This window comes from Triticum dicoccoides, chromosome 4A (genome assembly GCF_002162155.2).
Source record: "Triticum dicoccoides isolate Atlit2015 ecotype Zavitan chromosome 4A, WEW_v2.0, whole genome shotgun sequence".
Lineage (NCBI taxonomy): Eukaryota > Viridiplantae > Streptophyta > Magnoliopsida > Poales > Poaceae > Triticum > Triticum dicoccoides.
In genome coordinates, this window is record NC_041386.1 from 95967119 (window position 1) to 95988995 (window position 21877).

Here is a 21877-nt window from a genome sequence, read left to right on the forward strand (position 1 = left end):
CAAGAACAAAAGTAACTACTCACAAAGCATAAACATGTTCATAATCAGAGGGGTATTAATATGCATATAGGATCTGAACATATGATCTTCCACCAATTAAACCAACTAGCATCAACTATAAGGAGTAATTAACACTACTAGCAACCTACTAGCACCAATCCCGGACTTGGAGACAAGAATTGGATACAAGAGATGAACTAGGGTTTTGAGATGAGATGGTGCTAATGAAGATGTTGATGGAGATTGCCCTCTCCCGATGAGAGGAGCGTTGGTGATGATGATGGCGATGATTTCCCCCTCCGGGAGGGAAGTTTCCCCGGCAGAACACCCCCGCCAGAACCCTAGATTGGTTCCGCCAAGGTTCCGCCTCGTGGCGGCGCAGCTTCGTCCGATAAGATGGCTTATGATTATTTTTCCATCGAAAGAGCCCATATAGCAGAAGATGGCCACCGGAGGGCCACCAGAGGGCCACCGGGGGGCCCATGAGGTAGGGGGCGCGCCCAGGGGGGTAGGGCGCGCCCCCACCCTCGTGGGCAGGGTGTGGCCCCCCTGATGAAGTTCTTGCGCTCAATGTTTTTTATATATTTGGAAAACCTCATCCGTGAAGTTTCAGGACTTTTGGAGCTGTGCAGGATAGGTCTCCAATATTTGCTCCTTTTCTAGCCAGAATCCCAGCTGGCGGCATTCTCCCTCTTTATGTAAACCTTGTAAAATAAGAGAGAATAGGCATAAGTATTGTGACATAATGTGTAAAAACAGCCCATAATGCAATAAATATTGATATAAAAGCATGATGCAAAATAGACGTATCAGTCCGCGCCCTGGCCGCAACTCTCTGCTCCCGCTCCCCCGCTAGCGCACAACGATCACCATGCGCGCGTTCCATGCCCGCGGCCTCGCGCCTGCAGCCCCGCGTGGCCTCACACGCCCCGCTGCGGTGCCCTGCACCCGCCCCGCGCCCAAGTCGACCTCGTCGTGCGCCGCCTCCCCATGCTGCTTGCTTCCTCCCTTGGACGCCGCTCGGGGCCGCGCCCGGTGCTCTCCTGCACATGCCCCGGCTTGCGAGCCCGCGCCCAGCGCCCCGGCCTCTTCTTCCTTCTACAGCGCCGTCCTCTGTCGGCCTCGTCCGCTCTCGGCCTCCCTCGCCTCCTGTCGCTGTCCCCCCCGCCTGGCCTCGCCGTTTCGCTCAGCCGCGCTCGCCTCTCTCGTCGCCGTCCCTGGCCGCGCTTGCCTCGCATGTCGCCGTCCAGCTCGCGTCGACCGTCGCCGACGCCCCAGCGCACACGCGCCCGTGCGTGTTCAGGCGGGCACCAGCGCCCAAACTGCTAGGCCTCCCTTGGGCCACAGACAGTGGGGCCCCAGTGCCCCAGAACGTTTAATAAAAAATGTAATTAAACTAAATATATATATATAAATATATAAATATATAAATAATTAATTAATTTAATTAATTAATTAATTAAAAATAAATTAACCTTAATTAATCCTGATTAGATTAACTAATTATTTAATTAACCTGACTAATTTGCTAATTAAACTAATTAATTTAGTTAATTAGTTATCAGAGTATGACATGTGGGACCCACACTTCAGTTTGACCAGTCAATGACCATAGTTGACTGCTGACGTCATGATGACGTCATCAGGCACTATTCTGGATAATGTTGAATTAAAATAATTAAATAAATGCTAAAAATGGTTTAAATCTTTTATAATCAATATAAAATAAACCGTAGCTCGGATGGAAAAACTTTGTACATGAAAGTTGCTCAGAACGACGAGACGAGTCCGGATACGCATCCTGTTCGTCCACCATGCATCCCTAGCATAGCAAACATGCAACTTCCCCCCTCCATTTCATCTGTCCGAAAACGCGAAACACCCGGGATATTTTTCCGGATGTTTCCACCCTTCACCGGTATCACCTCATATCGCGTTAGGGCACACCTAGCACCGCTACTTGTCATGTCATGCATCATTATGCATCTGTTTGCATTGTATTCATTGTTTCTTCCCCCTCTTCTCCCCGGTAGACTACGAGACTGACGCCGCTGCTGGTCCCCCGATCGACTACGCTGTTGACGACCCCTCTTTCTTGCCAGAGCAACCAGGCAAGCCCCCCCATTAATCACCAGATATCACCTATCCTTATCTCTACTGCTTGCATTAGAGTAGTGTAGCATGTTACTACTTTCTGTTAATCCTATCCTGATGCAAGCCTGTCATTGTTGCTACAGTTATTGATACCTTACCTGCAATCCTAAATGCCTAGTATAGGATGCTAGTTTATCATCAGTGGCCCTACATTCTTGTCTGTCTGCCATGCTATACTATCGGGCCATGATCACTCGGGAGGTGGTCACGGGTATATGATATATACTTTTTACATGATACATGTGGTGACTAAAGTCGGGTCGGCTCGTAGAGTACCCGTGAGTGATTCACAGATTGGGTCCGAAAGGACGTTTGTCCGGACGGCCCTTTGAGTGAACCTTTGTGGCGGAGTGACAGGGTAGGTTGAGACCACCTAGGAGAGAGGTGGGCCTGGCCCTGGTCGGCGTTCGTGGTTATTTCAAAATAACACGCTTAACGAGATCTGGGTATTTGATCTGAGTCTAGCCACTGGCCTATACGCACTAACCAACTATGCGGGAATAGTTATGGGCACTCGACGTCGTGGTATCAGCCGAAGCCTTCATGACGTCAGCGACTGAGCGACACGCGCCGGGTTGGACTGGAACGCCTTCTCTTGTATAAGGGAGGCTAGGCCTGCTCGCCGGCCGCGTACGCAACGTGCAGGTGTGCAATGGGCGATGGTCCCAGACCCCTGAGCCATAGGATTTAGGCCGGTGTGCAGACCTCTCTGTTGTGCCTAGGTAGGTGTAACGCCCCGGACACACCCGCCGGTGGTCGTTACTCCTGGCGGGATATAGACTGGCCCCATAGATCAATACTAGTCTTTTCTGCGCACTTTGTCCTCACTCGTGCGCACCCGGGAGCAACTTCCTGGTCGGTCACCCATCCTGACACTACTCCAAGCTGAGCACGCTTAACTTTGGAGTTCTGTCCGAATGGGCTCCCGGAAAAGAAGGAATTCCTTATTGATATGAGTAGTCTATCATCCCTAATAAGCCAAGCCATCATAGTAGGGTTGCGACGTGTTGATCTTCCGAGGCCGGGCATGACCCAGAAAAGTGTGTCCGGACAAAGGGGATCGAGCATGTTGGGAAATGTGGTGCACCCCTGCAGGGAAGTTTATCTATTCGAATAGTCGTGTCCCTTGGTAAAAGGACGACCCGGAGTTGTACCTTGACCTTATGACAACTAGAATCGGATACTTAATAAAACACACCCTTCCAAGTGCCAAATATAACCCGGTGATCGCTCTCTAACAGGGCGACAAGGAGACGATCGCCGGGTAGGATGCTATGCGATGATACTTGGTTAACTTACCATCTACTCTCTTCTTATGCTGCAAGATGGAGATTACCAGAAGCGTAGTCTCGGTAGGACTAGCTATCCCCCTCTTATTCCGGCATTCTACAGTTCAGTCCACATATGATATCCCTTTCCATTTGATATCAATGCATACATATGTAGTGCAGATCCTTGCTTGCGAGTACTTTGGATGAGTACTCACGGTTGCTTTGTTCCCCCTTTTCCCCCTTTCTATATCTGATTGTTGCGACCAGATGATGGAGTCCAGGAGCCAGAGGATCCCGAGGATGATTCTACATGGAGTTCAGCTTTGAGGAGTAGTTAGGAGGTCCCAGGTAGGAGGCCTCGCCTTTTCGATCATTGCTACTTTTGTGGTAGCCTTCTTAAGGCAAACTTGTTTAGCTTATATCTGTACTCAGATATTGCTGCTTCCGCTGACTCTTGTGTTTTTGAGCTTATGTATTCGAGCCCTCGAGGCCCCTGGCTTGTAATATAAAGCTTGTATTATTTTAATTTGTGTCTAGAGTTGTGTTGTGATATCTTCCCGTGAGTCCTTGATCTTGATCATACACATTTGCGTGTATGATTAGTGTACGGTCAAATCGGGGGCGTCACATGTCCGTATTTTATTTTATTGACACCTCTATCTCTAAACACGTGGACATATTTTTCGATTTCGGCTTTCTCTTGAGGACAAGCGAGGTCTAAGCTTGGGGGAGTTGATACGCCCATTTTGCATCATGCTTTTATATCGATATTTATTGCATTATGGGCTGTTATTACACATTATGTCACAATACTTATGCCTTTTCTCTCTTATTTTACAAGGTTTACATGAAGAGGGGGAATGCTGGCAGCTGGAATTCTGGGCTGGAAAAGGAGCAAATATTAGAGACCTATTCTGCACATCTCCAAAAGTCCTGAAACTCCACAGGAGTTATTTTCAGAATATATAAAAAATACTAAGCGAAGAAAGTACTAGAGGGGGGGAACTCACCATCCACGAGGGTGGGGGGCGCGCCCCCTGCCTCATGGGCCCCCTGGTGGCCCTCTGATGCCCATCTTTGGCTATATAGAGTCTTTCGTCGAGGGAAAAATCATAAGCAAGCTTTCGGGAAGAAACTCCGCTGCCACGAGGTGGAACCTTGGCGAAACCAATCTAAGGCTCCGGCAGAGCTATTCTACCGGGGAAACTTCCCTCCGGGTGGGGGAAATCATCACCAGCGTCATCACCAACGATCCTCTCATCGGGAGGGGGTAAATCTCCATCAACATCTTCACCAGCACCATCTCATCTCAAACCCTAGTTCATCTCTTGTATCCAATCTTTGTATCCAAACCTCAGATTGGTACCTGTGGGTTGCTAGTAATGTTGATTACTCCTTGTAGTTGATGCTAGTTGGTTTACTTGGTGGAAGATCATATATTCAGATCCATTATGCATATTAATACCCCTCTGATTATGAACATGAATATGCTTTGTGAGTAGTTACGTTTGTTCATGAGGACATGGGAGAAGTCTTGCTATAAGTAGTCATGTGAATTTGGTATTCGTTCGATATTTTGATGAGATGTATGTTGTCATCCCTCTAGTGGTGTCATGTGAACATCGACTACATGACACTTCACCATTGTTTGGGCCTAGAGGGAGGCATTGGGAAGTAATAAGTAGATGATGGGTTGCTAGAGTGACAGAAGCTTAAACCCTAGTTTATGCGTTTCTTCGTAAGGGGCTGATTTGGATCCATATGTTTCATGCTATGGTTAGGTTTACCTTAATACTTCTGTTGTATTTGCGGATGCTTGCAATAGGGGTTAATCATAAGTGGGATGCTTGTCTAAGTAAGGGCATTACCCAAGCACCGGTCCACCCACATATCAAATTATCAAAGTACCGAACGCGAATCATATGAACATGATGAAAACTAGCTTGACGATAATTCCCATGTGTCCTCGGGAGCGCTTTCCTTCATATAAGAGTTTGTCCAGGCTTGTCCTTTTCTACAAAAAGGATTGCGCCATCTTACCGCACCTTATTTAATTTTATTACTTGTTACTCGTTACAAATTACCTTATCACAAAACTATCTGTTACCGATAATTTCAGTGCTTGCAGAGAATACCTTACTAAAAACTGCTTATCATTTCCTTCTGCTCCTCGTTGGGTTCGACACTCTTACTTATCGAAAAGGCTATGATAGATCCCCTACACTTGTGGGTCATTAGTGAATAGTTACTTTAGAATCAACTATATAAGGTCTAAACTTATCACAAGCAAATACAACTACTAAAAATTCTTTTTCAGTAGTAGCATAATTTCTCTGGGCACTGTCTAGAGTTTTGCTAGCATATTGGATAGCATTTAATTTCTTATCAACTCTTTGTCCTAAAACAGCCCCTACAGCATAATCACTAGCATCACACATAATTTCAAACGGTAAATTCCAATCAGGAGGCTAGATAATAGGTGCAGAAATCAAAGCTTTCTTAAGTATTTCAAATGCTTCTACACAATCATCATCAAAGACAAAAGGAACATCTTTTGTAAGAGATTAGTGAGAGGCCGAGAGATTTTAGAGAAGTCCTTAATGAACCTCCTACAAAAACCAGCATGACCAAGGAAGCTTCTTATACCTTTAATGTCCTTAGGACACGACATCTTTTCAATAGCATCAACTTTAGCTTTATCAACTTCAATACCTCTTTCAGAAATTTTATGCCCCAAGACAATACCTTCATTAACCATAAAGTGGCACTTCTCCCAATTCAAGACAAGATTAGTTTCTTCACATCTCTGCAAAACTCGATCAAGGTTGCTTAAGCAATCATCAAAAGAAATTCCATATACGGAGAAATCATCCATGAAAACCTCAACAATCTTTTCACAGAAGTCAGAGAATATAGCAGTCATACATCTTTGAAAGGTAGCAGGTGCATTGCATAAACCAAAAGGCATACGTCTATAAGCAAAGGTACCGAAAGGGCAAGTAAAAGTTGTTTTTTTCTTGATCCTCTTTTGACATAGGTATTTGAGAGAAACTAGAATAACCATCTAGAAAGCAAAAATGTGTATGTTTGGATAATCTTTCTAGCATTTGATCAATAAAGGGTAAAGGGTAATGATCCTTTTTAGTAGCTTTATTTAATTTGTGAAAATCAATTACCATTCTGTAACCTGTAACAATTCTTTGTGGAATCAATTCATCTTTATCATTAGGAACAACAGTAATACCTCACTTCTCAGGGACACAATGGACATGACTTACCCACTGACTATCAGCAATGGGATAAATTATACCTGCCTCAAGAATCTTTAGTATTTCTTTTCTTACCACTTCTTTCATCTTAGGATTTTACCGTCGTTGGTGATCAACGACCGGTTTCGCATCTTTCTCCAATTTTATTTTGTGCTGGCATAGAGTGGGACTAATGCCCTTAAGATCATCAAGAGTATATCCAATAGTAGCACGGTGCTTCTTCAGAGTTTTCAATAATTTCTTTTCTTCATGCTGTGAAAGGTTAGCACTAATAATAACAGGATATATCTCTTTCTCATCAAGATAAGCATATTTGAGAGTATCAGGCAAAGGTTTAAGCTCAAACACGGGATCACCCTTGGGTGGAGGAGGATCCCCTAGGATTTCAACAGGCAAGTTGTGTTTCAAAATAGGTCCCTGTTTAAACAATACTTCATCTATTTCCCTTCTTTCATTCATAAACATATCATTTTCATGGTCTAGAAAATATTGTTCCAAAGGATCATTAGGAGGCACGGCAATAGAAGCAAGACCAATAATTTCATCTTTACTAGGCAATTCTTTATCATGGGGTTGTCTGCGAAATTTAGCAAAGTTAAATTCATGAGACATATCCCCTAAACCAACAGAAACAATATCCTTATTGAAGTCTATCTTAGCATTAACAGTATTCAAGAAGGGTCTACCAAATATAATGGGACAAAAGTTATCTTGTGGGGAACCAAGAAAAAGAAAATCAGCAGGATATTTAACTTTACCACACAAGACTTCAACATCTAACAATCCCAACTGGTGAAATAGTGTCTCTATTACCAAGCTTAATTGTAACATCAATTTCCTCTATCTCAACAGGTGCAATATCATGCATAATTTCTTTGTATAAGGAATGATGTATTGCACTTGCACTAGCACCCATATCACATAAGCCATGATAGCAATGGTATCCTATTTTAACTGAAATAACAGGCATGCCTACAACAGGTCTATGTTTATGTTTACTATCGGGTCTAGCAATTCTAGCAGCTTCATCACAGAAGTAAATAACATGCCCATCAATATTATCGGCCAAGAGATCTTTAACCATAGAAACACTAGGTTCAACTTTAATTTGCTCAGAGGGTGTAGGTGTTATAGTATGACTCTTATGAACCACAGTTGAAGCTTTGGCATGATCCTTTATTCTAACACGGAAAGGTGGTTTCTCAATATAAGAAGTAGGAACAACAGAATCATTATAAGTGATAGTCTTTTCTTCAACTTTAATAGGTGCAACTATTTTTACTTCAGTGGGAGGATTATATTTAAACCACTTCTCCTTAGGGAGATTGATGTCTACTACACAACCTTCTTCTTGTAGAGGTTGTTGGGCCTCCAAGTGCAGAGGTTTGTAGGAGGGTAGCAAATTTCCATCAAGTGGATGACCTAAGGTTTATCAATCCATAGGAGGCGTAGGATGAAGATGGTCTCTCTCAAGCAACCCTGCAACCAAATAACAAACAGTCTCTTGTGTCCCCAACACACCCAATACAATGGTAAATTGTATAGGTGCACTAGTTCGGCGAAGAGATGGCGATACAAGTAGTATATGGATGGTAGATAAAGGTATTTGTAATCTGAAATTATAAAAACAGCAAGGTAACTAATGATAAAAGTGAGCACAAACGGTATTGCAATGCGTTGAAACAAGGCCTAGGGTTCATACTTTCACTAGTGTAAGTCCTCTAAACAATACTAACATAATTGGATCATAAAACTATCCCTCAACATGCAACAAATAGTCACTCCAAAGTCACTAATAGCGGAGAACGAATGAAGAGATTATGGTAGGGTACGAAACCACCTCAAAGTTATTCTTTCCAATCAATCCGTTGGGCTATTCCTATAGATGTCACAAAAATCCCTAGAGTTCGTACTAGAATAACACCTTAAGACACAAATCAACCAAAACCCTAATGTCACCTAGATACTCCAATGTCACCTCAAGTATCCGTGGGTATGATTATATGATATGCATCACACAATCTCAGATTCATCTATTCAACCAACACAAAGGACCTCAAAGAGTGCCCCAAAGTTTCTACCGGAGAATCACGACGAAAACATGTGCCCACCCCTATGCATAGGTTCATGGGCGGAACCCGCAAGTTGATCACCAAAACATACATCAAGTGAATCACGTGATATCCCATTGTCACCACAGATATCCACGGCAAGACATACATCAAGTGTTCTCAAATCTTTAAAGACTCAATCCAATAAGATAACTCCAAAGGGGAAACTCAATTCATTACGAGAGAGTAGAGGGGGGAAGAAACATCATAGGATCCAAATATAATAGCAAAGCTCGCGATACATCAAGATCATATCATCTCAAGAACACGACAGAGAGAGAGAGAGATCAAACACATAGCTACTGGTACATACCTTCAGCCCCGAGGGAGAACTACTCCCTCCTCGTCATGGAGAGAACCGGGATGATGAACATGGCCATCGGAGAAGGATTGCCCCCTCCGACAGGGTGCCGGAACGGGTCTAGATTGGTTTTCGGTGGCTACGGTGGCTTCTGGCGGCGGAACTCCCGATCTAATCTCCGTTCTGGAAGTTTTAGGGTACGACGATATATATGGGTGCAGGAAGTACGTCGGAGGAGCCACGCGGGCCCCACAAGGCAGGGGGGCGCCCTAGGGGTGCGCCCCCACCCTCGTGGGCACCTCCCGTATCTCCTGACGTGGAGTCCAAGTCTATCTGGTGGATTTCATTCCAAAAATAACTTCTCCAGTTGATTTTATTCCGTTTCGACTCCGTTTGATATTCCTTTTCTTCGAAACACTGAAATAGGCATAAAACAACAAATCTAGGTTGGGCCTCCGGTTAATAGGTTAGTCCCAAAAGTAATATAAAATTGGATAATAAAGCCCAATATTGCCCAAAACAGTAGATAATATAGCATGGAGCAATCAAAAATTATAGATACGTTGGAGACGTATCAAGCATCCCCAAGCTTAATTCCTGCTCGTCCTCGAGTAGGTAAATGATAAAAAGATAATTTTTGATGTGGAATGCTAGTTGGCATAATTTCAATGTAATTCTTCTTAATTGTGGCATGAATATTCAGATCCATAAGATTCAAGACAAAAGTTCATATTGACATAGAAAATAATAATACTTCAAGCATACTAACAAAGCAATTATGCTTTCTCAAAATAACATGGCTAAAGAAAGTTATCCCTAAAAAATCACATACTCTGGCTATGCTCTATCTTCACCACACAAAATATTCAAATCATGCACAACCCCGATGTCAAGCCAAGCAATTGTTTCATACTTTTAATGTTCTCAAACTTTTTCAATCTTCACGCAATACATGAGCGTGAGCCATGGACATAGCACTATAGGTGGAATAGAATGGTGGTTGTGGAGAGGGAAAAAAGGGAGAAGATAGTCTCACATCGACTAGGCGTATCAACGGGCTATGGAGATGCCCATCAATAGATATCAATGTGAGTGAGTAGGGATTGCCATGCAACGGATGCACTAGAGCTATAAGTATATGAAAGCTCAACAAAAGAAACTAGTGGGTGTGCATCCAACTCGCTTGCTCACGAAGACCTAGGGCATTTTGAGGAAGCCCATCATTGGAATATACAAGCCAAGTTCTATAATGAAAGATTTCCACTAGTATATGAAAGTGACAACATAGGAGACTCTCTATCATGAAGATCATGGTGCTGCTTTGAAGCACAAGTGTGGTCAAAGGATAGTAGCATTGTCCCTTTTATTTATTTATTTTTATTTATTTATATTTATATTTATTTTTTATTTGGCCTTTCTTTTTTTATTTGGCCTTTCTTCTTTTTTTATTTGGCCTTTCTTTTTTTTGGGACAATGCTCTATTGAATGATGATCATCACACTTCTATTTATTTACAACTCGATGATACAACTCGATACTAGAACAAAGATGACTCTATATGAATGCCTCCAGCGGTGTACCGGGATATGCAATGAATCAAGAGTGACAAGTATCAAAGAATTATGAACGGTGGCTTTGCCACAAATACAATGTCAACTACATGATCATGCTAAGCAATATGACAATCATGGAGTGTGTCATAATAACCGGAACGGTGGAAAGTTGCGTGGCAATATATCTTGGAATGGCTATGGAAATGCCATAATAGGTAGGTTTGGTGGCTGTTTCGAGGAAGGTATATGGTGGGTTTATGGTACCGGCGAAAGTTGCGCGGTACTAGAGAGGCTAGCAATGGTGGAAAGGTGAGAGTGCGTATAATCCATGGACTCAACATTAGTCATAAAGAACTCACATACTTATTACAAAAATCTAGAAGTTATCAAAGCAAAGTATTACGCGCATGCTCCTAGGGGGATAGATTGGTAGGAAAAGACCATCGCTCGTCCCCGACCGCCACTCATAAGGAAGACAATCAATAAATAAATCATGCTCCGACTTCATCACATAACGGTTCACCATACGTGCATGCTACAGGAATCACAAACTTCAACACAAGTATTTCTTAAATTCACAACTACTCAACTAGCATGACTCTAATATTACCATCCTCATATCTCAAAACAATCATCAAGTATCAAACTTCTCTTAGTATTCAACACACTCATAAGAGAATTTTATTATTAATCTTGTATACCTAGCATATTAGGATTTTAAGCAAATTACCATGCTATTTAAGACTCTCAAAATAATCTAAGTGAAGCATGAGAGTTCATCTAAAAATAAAACTACGACCATGCTCTAAAAGATAAAAGTGAAGCACTAGAGCAAATGACAAACTACTCCGAAAGATATAAGTGAAGATCAATGAGTAGTCGAATAATTATGCAACTATGTGAAGACTCTCTAATATTTAATAGTTTCAGATCTTGGTATTTTATTCAAACAGCAAGCAAAGCAAAATAAAATGACATTCTAAGAATAGCAAACATCATGTGAAGAAGCAAAAACTTAGAATCAACCGATACTAACCGGGGCATCCCCAAGCTTAGACGCTTGAGACTTCTTGAAATATTATCTTGGGACGCCTTGGGCATCCCCAAACTTGAGTTTTTGTGTCTCCTTAATTCCTCTCATATCACGGTCTCCCTAAATCTCAAAAGCTTCATCCACACAAAACTCAACAAGGACTCGTGAGATAAGTTAGTATAAACCATTGCCAAAACCTTATCATACTCTACTGTAGCAAATTATTATTCAACATTGCATACTAAATGCCACTGCATATTTAATAGTCCTATCCTCAAATAGAATCATTAAAGAAGCAAACATATGCAAACAATGCAAACATAACAGCAATCTGCCTATACAGGACAGTCTGTAAAGAATGCAGCAACATCCATACTTACCTAGCTACAAAAATTATGAAAGAAAATTCCCCAAAAGGTTTCAACATTTTATCACATTCTGACTTTTCTAGGGAATTATTGCAACAGCGGTAAACTTTCTGTTTTCAAACAGCAACATGTATACTTGTAACATAGGCATAGTAAAGACTATTAATGCCACTTTTATTGAAATAAAATATGCAAAACATTGTTCTAAATAACAGCAAGAAAATCCTAACAAAATAAATTGACGCTCCAAGCAAAACACATATCATGTGGCGAATAAAAATATAGCTCCAAGTAAAGTTACCGATGAATGAAGACGAAAGAGGGGATGCCTTCCGGGGCATCCCCAAGCTTAGGCTCTTGGCTATTCTTAAATATTACCTTGGGGTGCCTTGGGAATCCCCAAGCTTATGCTCTTGCCACTCCTTATTCCATAGTCCATTGAATCCTTACCCAAAACTTGAAAACTTCACAACACAAAACTTAAAGTATAAAACTCATGAGTTCTGTTAGCGAAAGAAAACAAAAGACCACTTCAAGGTACTGTAATGAACTCATTATTTATTTATATTTGTGTTAAACCTACTGTATTCTAACTTCTCTACGGTTTATAAACTATTTTACTAGCCATAGATTCATCAAAATAAGTAAACAACACACAAAAAACAGAATCTGTCAAAAACAGAACAGTCTGTAGTAATCTGAATCAAACGTGTACTTATGAAACTCATAAAATTCTCAAATAAATTTCTGGACCTGAGGAATTTATCTATTAATCATCTTCAAAAATAATTAACTAAATAGCACTCTCCAAATAAAAATGGCAGCAATTCTCGTGAGCGCTAAAGTTTCTGTTTTTTACAGCATGATCAACAAGACATTCCCCAAGTCTTCCAAAGGTTCTACTTGGCACAAACACTAATTAAAAGCATAAAACCACATCTAAGCAGAGGCTATATGAATTATTTATTACTAAACAGGAACAAAAAGAAAGGATCAAAAATAAAGTTGGGTTGCCTCCCAACAAGCGCTATCGTTTAACGCCCCTAACTAGGCATGATGATTTCAATGATGCTCACATAAAAGATAAGAATTGAAACATAAAGAGAGCATCATGAAGAATATGACTAGCACATTTAAGTCTAAGATACTTCCTACGCATAGGGATTTTGTGAGCAAACAACTTATGGGAACAAGAATCAACATGCATAGGAAGGTAAAACAAGCATAACTTTGAAACTTTAAGCACATAGAGAGGAAACTTGATATTATTGCAATCCCTACAAGCATATATCCCTCCCTCATAATAATTTTCAGTAGCATCATGAATGAATTCAACAATATAACCAGCAGCTAAAGCATTCTTTTCATGATCTACAAGCATAGAAATTTTATTACTCTCCACACAAGTAAAATTCTTCTCATGAATAATAGTGGGAGCAAACTCAACAAAATAATTATCATGTGATTGAAAATTAAGATCAAGATGACAAGTTTCATGGTTATCATTATTTTTAAAGCATACGTGTCATCACAATAATCATCATAGATAGGAGGCATGCTTTCATCATAGTAAATTTGCTCATCAAAGCTTGGGCGGTGAAAAATATCATCTTCATCAAACATAGCTTCCCCAAGCTTGTGGCTTTGCACATCATTAGCATCATGGATATTCAAGGAATTCATACTAACAACATTGCAATCATGCTCATCATTCAAATATTTAGTGCCAAACATTTTATAGATTTCTTCTTCTAGCACTTGAGCACAATTATCCTTTCCATCATACTCACGAAAGATATTAAAAAGGTGAAGCGTATGAGACAAACTCAATTCCATTTTTTATAGTTTTCTTTTATAAACTAAACTAGTGATAAAACAAAAAACTAAAAGACTCTATTGCAAGATCTAAAGATATACCTTCAAGCGCTAACCTCCCCGGCAAAGGCGCCAGAAAAGAGCTTGATGTCTACTACACAACCTTCTTCTTGTGGACGTTGTTGGGCCTCCAAGTGCATAGGTTTGTAGGACAGTAGTAAATTTCCCTCAAGTGGATGACCTAAGGTTTATCAATCCGTAGGAGGCATAGGATGAAGTTGGTCTCTCTCAAGCAACCCTGCAACCAAATAACAAACAGTCTCTTGTGTCCCCAACACACTCAATACAATGGTAAATTGTATAGGTGCATTAGTTCGGCGAAGAGATGGCGATACAAGTAGTATATGGATGGTAGATAAAGGTATTTGTAATCTAAAATTATAAAACAGCAAGGTAACTAATTATAAAAGTGAGCACAAACGGTATTGCAATGCGTTGAAACAAGGCCTAGGGTTCATACTTTCACTAGTGTAAGTCCTCTCAACAATAATAACATAATTGGATCACATAACTATCCCTCAACATGCAACAAAGAGTCACTTCAAAGTCACTAATAGCGGAGAACAAACGAAGAGATTATAGTAGGGTACGAAACCACCTCAAAGTTATTCTTTCCAATCAATCTGTTGGGCTATTCCTATAAGTGTCACAAACAGCCCTAGAGTTCGTACTAGAATAACACCTTGAGACACAAATCAACCAAAACCCTAATGTCACCTAGATACTCCAATGTCACCTCAAGTATCCGTGGGTATGATTATACGATATGCATCACACAATCTCTGATTCATCTATTCAACCAACACAAAGGACATCAAAGAGTGCCCCAAAATTTCTACCGGAGAATCACGACGAAAACGTGTGCCAACCCCTATGCATAGGTTCATGGGCGGAACCCGCAAGTTGATCACCAAAACATACATCAAGTGAATCACGTGATATCCCATTGTCACCACAGATATCCACGACAAGACATACATCAAGTGTTCTCAAATCTTTAAAGACTCAATCCTATAAGATAACTCCAAAGGGGAAACTCAATTCATTACGAGAGAGTAGAGGGGGGAAGAAACATCATAGGATCCAAATATAATAGCAAAGCTCGCGATACATCAAGATCGTATCATCTCAAGAACACGAGAGAGAGAGAGATCAAACACATAGCTACTGGTACATACCCTCAGCCCCGAGGGAGAACTACTCCCTCCTCGTCATGGAGAGCACCGGGATGATGAAGATGGCCATCGAAGAAGGATTGCCCCCTCCGACAGGATGCCGGAATGGGTCTACATTGGTTTTGGTGGCTACGGTGGCTTCTGGCGGCGGAACTCCCGATCTAATCTCCGTTCTGGAAGTTTTAGGGTACGACGATATATATGGGTGCAGGAAGTACGTCGGAGGAGCCACGGGGGCCCCAAGAGGCAGGGGGGCGCGCCCCCCACCCTCGTGAGCACCTCCCGTATCTCCTGACGTGGAGTCCAAGTCTATCTGGTGGCTTTCGTTCCAAAAATAACTTCTCCAGTTGATTTCGTTCCGTTTCGACTCCGTTTGATATTCCTTTTCTTTGAAACACTGAAATAGGCATAAAACAGCAAATCTGGGCTGGGCCTCCGGTTAATAGGTTAGTCCCAAAAGTAATATAAAAGTGGATAATAAAGCCCAATATTGCCCAAAACAGTAGATAATATAGCATGGAGCAATCAAAAATTATAGATACGTTGGAGACGTATCAGAGATCAATATGAGTAGCAAAGGATTCACAGAAATAAGCTACTATCTCAGAGTCAAGTCCATATTTAGCGCTAAATTCATGGAAAGCATCGGTATCCATAAAAGTTTAACACAATCAAACTTAGGTGTTATACCTGACTCCTTACCTTCGCCGAGACCCCAGTCTTCAGAGTTGCGTTTAATTCTTTCTAGTAAATCTCATTTGAATTCAATAGTCTTCATCATAAAAGAACCAGTACAAGAAGTATCGAGTATGGAGCGATTATCGAGAGAAAAACGAGCATAAATTTTTTGGATAATAATTTCTCTTGAGAGCTCATGATTGGGGCATGAATATAACATTGACTTAAGCCTCCCCCAAGCTTGAGAGATGCTTTATCCTTCGCGAGGCCAAAAATTATATATATAATTGCAATCACGATGAACAAGATGCATAGGATAAAAACTTCTGATGAAATTCCAATTTCAATCGGTTGTAGTTCCATGATCCCATATCATCACATAGCCTAAACCATGTCAATGTCATTCCCTTCAAATATAAAGGTAAGACCTTCTTCTTGATAACATCCTCGGGCATACCTGCAAGCTTAAATAATCCACAAACTTCATCCACATAGATTAGGTGCAAATCGGGATGCAATGTTCCATCACCTGTGAAAGGATTAGCTAGCAGTTCCTCTATCACACCCGAAGGAATTTCAAAGTAAACATTTTTAGTAGGTTCAGTAGGTTTAGGATCAACTCTTTGCTCTACTGGTCAGGGTGAAGATACCCCGAACAAGCCCCTCAAAGGATTATGTTCCATAGTAACAAGTGACATTAAATTTCAGCACACTATATAAATTTTTTCCTTACCAAATTCCATCTACCAAAGGCGCTTCACTCCCCGGCAACGGCGCCAGAAAATAGCCTTGATGACCCACAAGTATAGGGGATCTATCGTAGTCCTTTCGATAAGTAAGAGTGTCGAACACAACGAGGAGCAGAAGGAAATGATAAGCAGTTTTTAGTAAGGTATTCTCTGCAAGCACTGAAATTATCAGTAACAGATAGTTTTGTGATAAGGTAATTTGTAACGGGCAACAAGTAATAAAAATAAATAAGGTGCAGCAAGATGGCTCAATCCTTTTTGTAGCAAAGGACAAGTCTGGACAAACTCTTATATAAAGGAAAGCGCTCCCGAGGACACATGGGAATTATCGTCAAGCTAGTTTTCATCACGTTCATATGATTCGCGTTCGGTACTTTGATAATTTGATATGTGGCTGGACCAGTGCTTGGGTACTGTCCTTCTTTGGACAAGCATCCCACTTATGATTAACCCCTATTGCAAGCATCCGCAACTACAACAGAAGTATTAAGGTAAACCTAACCATAGCATGAAACATATGGATCCAAATCAGCCTCTTACAAGCAACGCATAAATTAGGGTTTAAACTTCTGTTACTCTAGCAACCCATCATCTACTTATTACTTTCCAATGCCTTCCCCTAGGCCCAAACAATGATGAAGTGTCATGTAGTCGACGTTCACATGACACCACTAGAGGAGAGACAACATACATCTCATCAAAATTTCGAACGAATACCAAATTCACATGACTACTTATAGCAAGACTTCTCCCATGTCCTCAGGAACAAATGTAACTACTCACAAATCATACTCATATTCATAATCAGAGAGGTATTAATATGCATAAAGAATCTGAACATATGGTATTCCATCGAATAAACCAACTAACATCAACTACAAGGAGTAATCAACACTACTAGCAACCCACAGGTACCAATCTGAGACTTTGGGACAAAGATTGGATACAAGAGATGAACTAGGGTTTGAGATGAGATGGTGCTGGTGAAGATGTTGATGGAGATTGACCCCCTCCCAATGAGAGGATCGATGGTGATGACGATGGTGATGATTTCCCTCTCTTGGAGGGAAGTTTCCATGGCAGAACAGCTTCGCCGGAGCCCTAGATTGGTTCCGCCAAGGTTCCGCCTCGTGGCGGTGGAGTTTCGTCCCGTGAGCTAGCTTATGATTTTTTTCCTCCACGAAAGATTCCATATAGCCAAAGATGGGCATCAGAGGGCTGCCAGGGGGCCCACGAGGCAGGGGGCGCGCCCAGGGGGGTAGGGCATGCCCCCACCCTCATTGATGGTGGGTGGCCCCCCTCTGGTACTTTTTTCGCCCAATATTTTTTATATATTCTGAAACGTGCTCCCGTGAAGTTTCAGGACTTTTAGAGTTGTGCAGAATAGATCTCTAATATTTGCTACTTTTCCAGCCTAGAATTCCAGCTGCCGGCATTCTCCCTTTTTTGTGAGAAAACTTTCAATCTATTCATCTTCTATTATGGCAGTACAACGAACACTAGAAATAATAAAAATTACATCCAGATCCGTAGACCACCTAGCGACGACTACAATCACTGAAGCGGGCCGAAGGCGCGCCGCCGTCATCACCCCTCCCACGCCGGAGTCGGGCACAACTTGTTGTAGTAGACAGTCGGGAAGTCGTCGTGCTAAGGCCCCATAGGACCAGCGCACCAGAACAGCAACCGTCGCTGATGAAGAATAACGTAGATCGAAAGGATCCAACCTGAAGACACACGAATATAGACGAACCACAACCAGATCCGAGCAAATCCACCGAGGATAGATCCGCTGGAGACACACCTCCACACGCCCACCAACAATGCTAGACGCACCACCGGAACGGGGACTAGACGGGGAGACCTTTATTCCATCTGCAGGGAGCCGCCGCCGTCTCGTCTTCCTGAGTAGGACACAAACCCTAACAAATCTTGAAAGAACGACTAACAACGGAGCCCTCCCGCCGGCCCTTGCCAGGATCCACCGCGCCCCCATGGCCCTAGGGCCACCGGAGACGAGGCGGACCTGCGGCGGAGCCGGCGAGAGGCACGAACCCTAGCTTTTCTTGGAGGAGGAGGCGGCAATGGCATTCTCCCTCTTCACGTAAACCGTGTAAAATAAGAAAGAATAGGCATAAGTATTGTGACATGATATGTAATAACAGTCCATAATGCAACAAATATCGATATAAAAGCATGATGCAAAATGGACGTATCACCCGGCGCTACTCAGAATGTGGCGGCGTCTTTGGTTTGAGGCCTGGGGTTGCACGCCTGGCTTGGGCTCTCCCTGGACCCTGCCTGCTATTTATTTGGATGGTGTCCTAGAAAATGAAACATCTTCCTGGCATGGGAGTCCATGCAACGTGATTAACTTGGTCTAGATTTAAAAAACAAAAGAAAGAAACATGCTTGGCCCAGGCAACCTGGTTAGCCTCGCCCAGGCATTCTATTTGTTCTGCCTGGCCAGCTGCCTGCCTAGCGCTGATAGCGAGTCATAAACAGTATGGCCCGCAGTACAAAATTTATCTAAGTGCTAAAGGACAAACTGACCACCTAGAGAAGGAACCAAACACCCACGCCTAGGCTTGCCTGGCCAGGCAAAAAAGGTCCCCCACTCAGGCTCCACTCAGGCATCGTTTTTTTCTAGGCACAACAATCAAGACTCTAACCTTCTCTCATATTTCCGTTTGGACTAGAAGAACAAAGAAAGGGATGGAGCGGGAGATTTGGAGTGGGCAGGCCGAGACCCATTCGAATATCTCCATGGCCTCAACGGTAAATCTCAATGAATATAGAAAAAAGAAAGTTAAGAAAAACTTCTAAATTGGCATGTACGTGGCAACCAAGTAGATGATGACACATGTCAAGCTGTAGAGGGCCAACGCCCTGGCGCGGTGCTTGCATCAATATTGCTTTTTTATTTCAAGGAGAGAAGGGATGACAATGCGTTTGAGGTTGAGCTCGTTGCGTAGAACTATAAGTCCTTATACTCTTTGGTCCTTGTATGTCGAGGTGGTGTACAAACAAATCAAAAAACATGATCAATTCATATATACATGAAAACTCAAACAATTGCATTACAGTTCTAGAATCTCAATGTAATTTTTATTATGCCTTGTACTTCTCGTGAGCTTTTATAAAGATCCGAGTTCTTGTCACAAAAGAAAAAGAATCCATCGTCAAATTCACAACATGATCATCACACGAACCCAATAAACAAGCAAACCATAAACTGATACACCTCCTTGCTAATATAAAACCAGCAAATCAAATGAGACACTACACACTCTAGTCCAACGGATAAGGGATCGTGGCGATGTGGTTGTGCGCAACGGTCCCGATCCACAGCCTCCGGTCCACCTCCCTCACCTCGCTCACCAGCTTCATCACCTCGCCGCCCCGGTCCTCGAGTACCTCGACCACGTTCCCCTCGCCGTCGAGGAGCGCGAGAAGCGTGTACATCTTCATGCTCACCATCTTCCCCAGCGTCTTCATCGACACCGGGATCTTGAAGTAGGCGGTCCGCAGCCACGGCCACCGCGCGAACACCTCCTGCGTCGGCGTCCGGCAGCAGTCGATCGCCACCCAGAACTGCCCCTTGCTGTTCAAGCGCACGTTGTCGGGGAACCCCGGCAGGTTCGCGAACACCTCCACCTGGCCCGCTCTTGGACCTTCCAGCCAGTACCTCATGATCCTAGTGTGCATGCATGAGCCGATTAATAAAGGCGTCATCAGTTCCTGGATCTCTCGAGCCGGATCATACTGAAAACCTGAGTTTATCTCACCTGCAGTTTGTTGTCTCGGAGAAGAGGAGAAATTGCTGGTCCTGTGAGATCTGCACGCCGTTTGGGAAGACCAGCCCGTTGAGCACGACATGAACGGCACCGGTTTCTCGGTCATATCTCAGCAGCCTCCCCGTGCCTTCTCCTTCCAGCAAAATGTTCAAATGGTCCCTGCATGATCAGTCATTTGTCAAACACAAATCTCAAGAACAGAAAAAGGAGATCGGCAGCAGTACTCCGCTCACTTTCTGCTGTATCTCGTGCTCGTGTCGGTGAAGAATATCGAGCCGTTCATGTGGATGTCGAGGTCGTTGGCGAAGTGGACCGGGTCCCCGCCGGCCTCCCTCGCCAGGGAGGTCGCCACGCCGCCGCTTTCGCCAACGGCCATGAGCCCATAGTACGCGTCGGCGATGAAGAGCTCGCCGGTCTCCCTGTGGAACCTCAGCCCGAGAGGCCGGCCGCACCACTTCTCCTTCCCGTGCTGCTTCTTCGTCGTCGACTCCACTCCGTTAGCACAAACTTTCTCCGACCTTTTTTTTTCCGAAAAAACTATTTTAGTTTGCACACACACAGGTAAGCTATGGTTTTTCTGCAGTAAGCCAATACCAGTCAGGATTCATGACGGCGAACGTCTCCCACCCGGCCTTGTCCCCCATCCACCGCACGACGCGGCCGTCGGCGAGCCCGGCGTAGGGCCCGCGGCCCTGGCGGTCGAACTCGATGGACTCTGGCCCGAACACCTCGTTGACGAACTCGAGCCTGCCGAGCCTGAGGCGGCTGCCGTTGTCCCTCGGCCAGCGCTGCATGACCTCCCTGTACGGCGCCAGCTCGTGCTTCACCGGCCGGTAGTCGATCCCGGCCAGCGGGCCGAGGTGGAAGGGGTCCATGAGGACCAGGGCCAGCGCCAGGGCCGCGATGAAGAGGTGCGGGTACTGCACGATGCCATCGCGTCCTGCGGCTCCCTGCCGCCGCGGCTTCTTCTCTTCCATGGAGGTAGAGGGCAGTGGCTCTAGTTTGCATGCGGACGAAAAAAGCGCGGGCAATGTGATCTTAAATTCTTAATGGATTTGCCCCGAAAATATATACCGACATGCACGGGAGTTGCATGAGTCAGCTAGCGTGACAATATTATCCCGGCACGCACGGAGGTTGCATGGGTCGGTGTGATCGTTTGGGAGTAGGTGTATTTCGGTTCAGAACAGCTAAGGGGATATGGCGCTTTTGGAATTTGGGATTTGCATGCCTTCGTTGCTTGGATAGTGATGCAAGATGTACAGGTCAACAAGCATAAAGTGGATTCTCAAAAAAAGCAAGCATAAAGTGATCCAGGAGGATATACCGAGCCAATTATCATGCATGACCTGATCTGGTGAGGATCAGGATCAGGGAGAGAAGAGCAAACTTTGGAGGAGAAAGAAGCAGAAGAGCAAGGGAGCAGTCAAGAATTCGGTATCATTCGTGATAATGATTTAGTTATTGACAGATGTTATAGAGGTAATTATAAGGGGATTAGAGGGAGAGATAATTGGCGTAATGCGGTGCGTGTAGGGTCGGT

The 21877-nt window shown here is 43.4% G+C and overlaps 1 protein-coding gene across 1 annotated transcript; it reads right to left on the bottom strand.

Annotated features, from left to right (window-relative positions):
• Positions 1-19626: 19626 nt before the first annotated feature.
• Positions 19627-21392, bottom strand: LOC119288732 (protein STRICTOSIDINE SYNTHASE-LIKE 13-like). The gene is made up of 4 exons (XM_037568291.1): positions 20929-21392; positions 20568-20852; positions 20326-20493; positions 19627-20234 (listed from the first exon to the last, which is right to left on the bottom strand). Exons 1-4 carry the CDS (start codon positions 21309-21311, stop codon positions 19829-19831), a joined length of 1242 nt encoding a protein of 413 aa, XP_037424188.1. The 5' UTR covers positions 21312-21392; the 3' UTR covers positions 19627-19828.
• Positions 21393-21877: the final 485 nt, after the last annotated feature.

Bases quoted from the DNA above. Each gene is read 5' to 3' on its own strand.
- LOC119288732 (XM_037568291.1), bottom strand. From the start codon at position 21,311: ATGGAAGAGAAGAAGCCGCGGCGGCAGGGAGCCGCAGGACGCGATGGC. The intron at 20,853-20,928 runs GTATTGGCTTAC...GGAAAAAAAAAG, and splicing joins GCCGTCATGAATCCTGACTG to GTCGGAGAAAGTTTGTGCTA. The intron at 20,235-20,325 runs GTGAGATAAACT...CATGCACACTAG, and splicing joins TCCGAGACAACAAACTGCAG to GATCATGAGGTACTGGCTGG.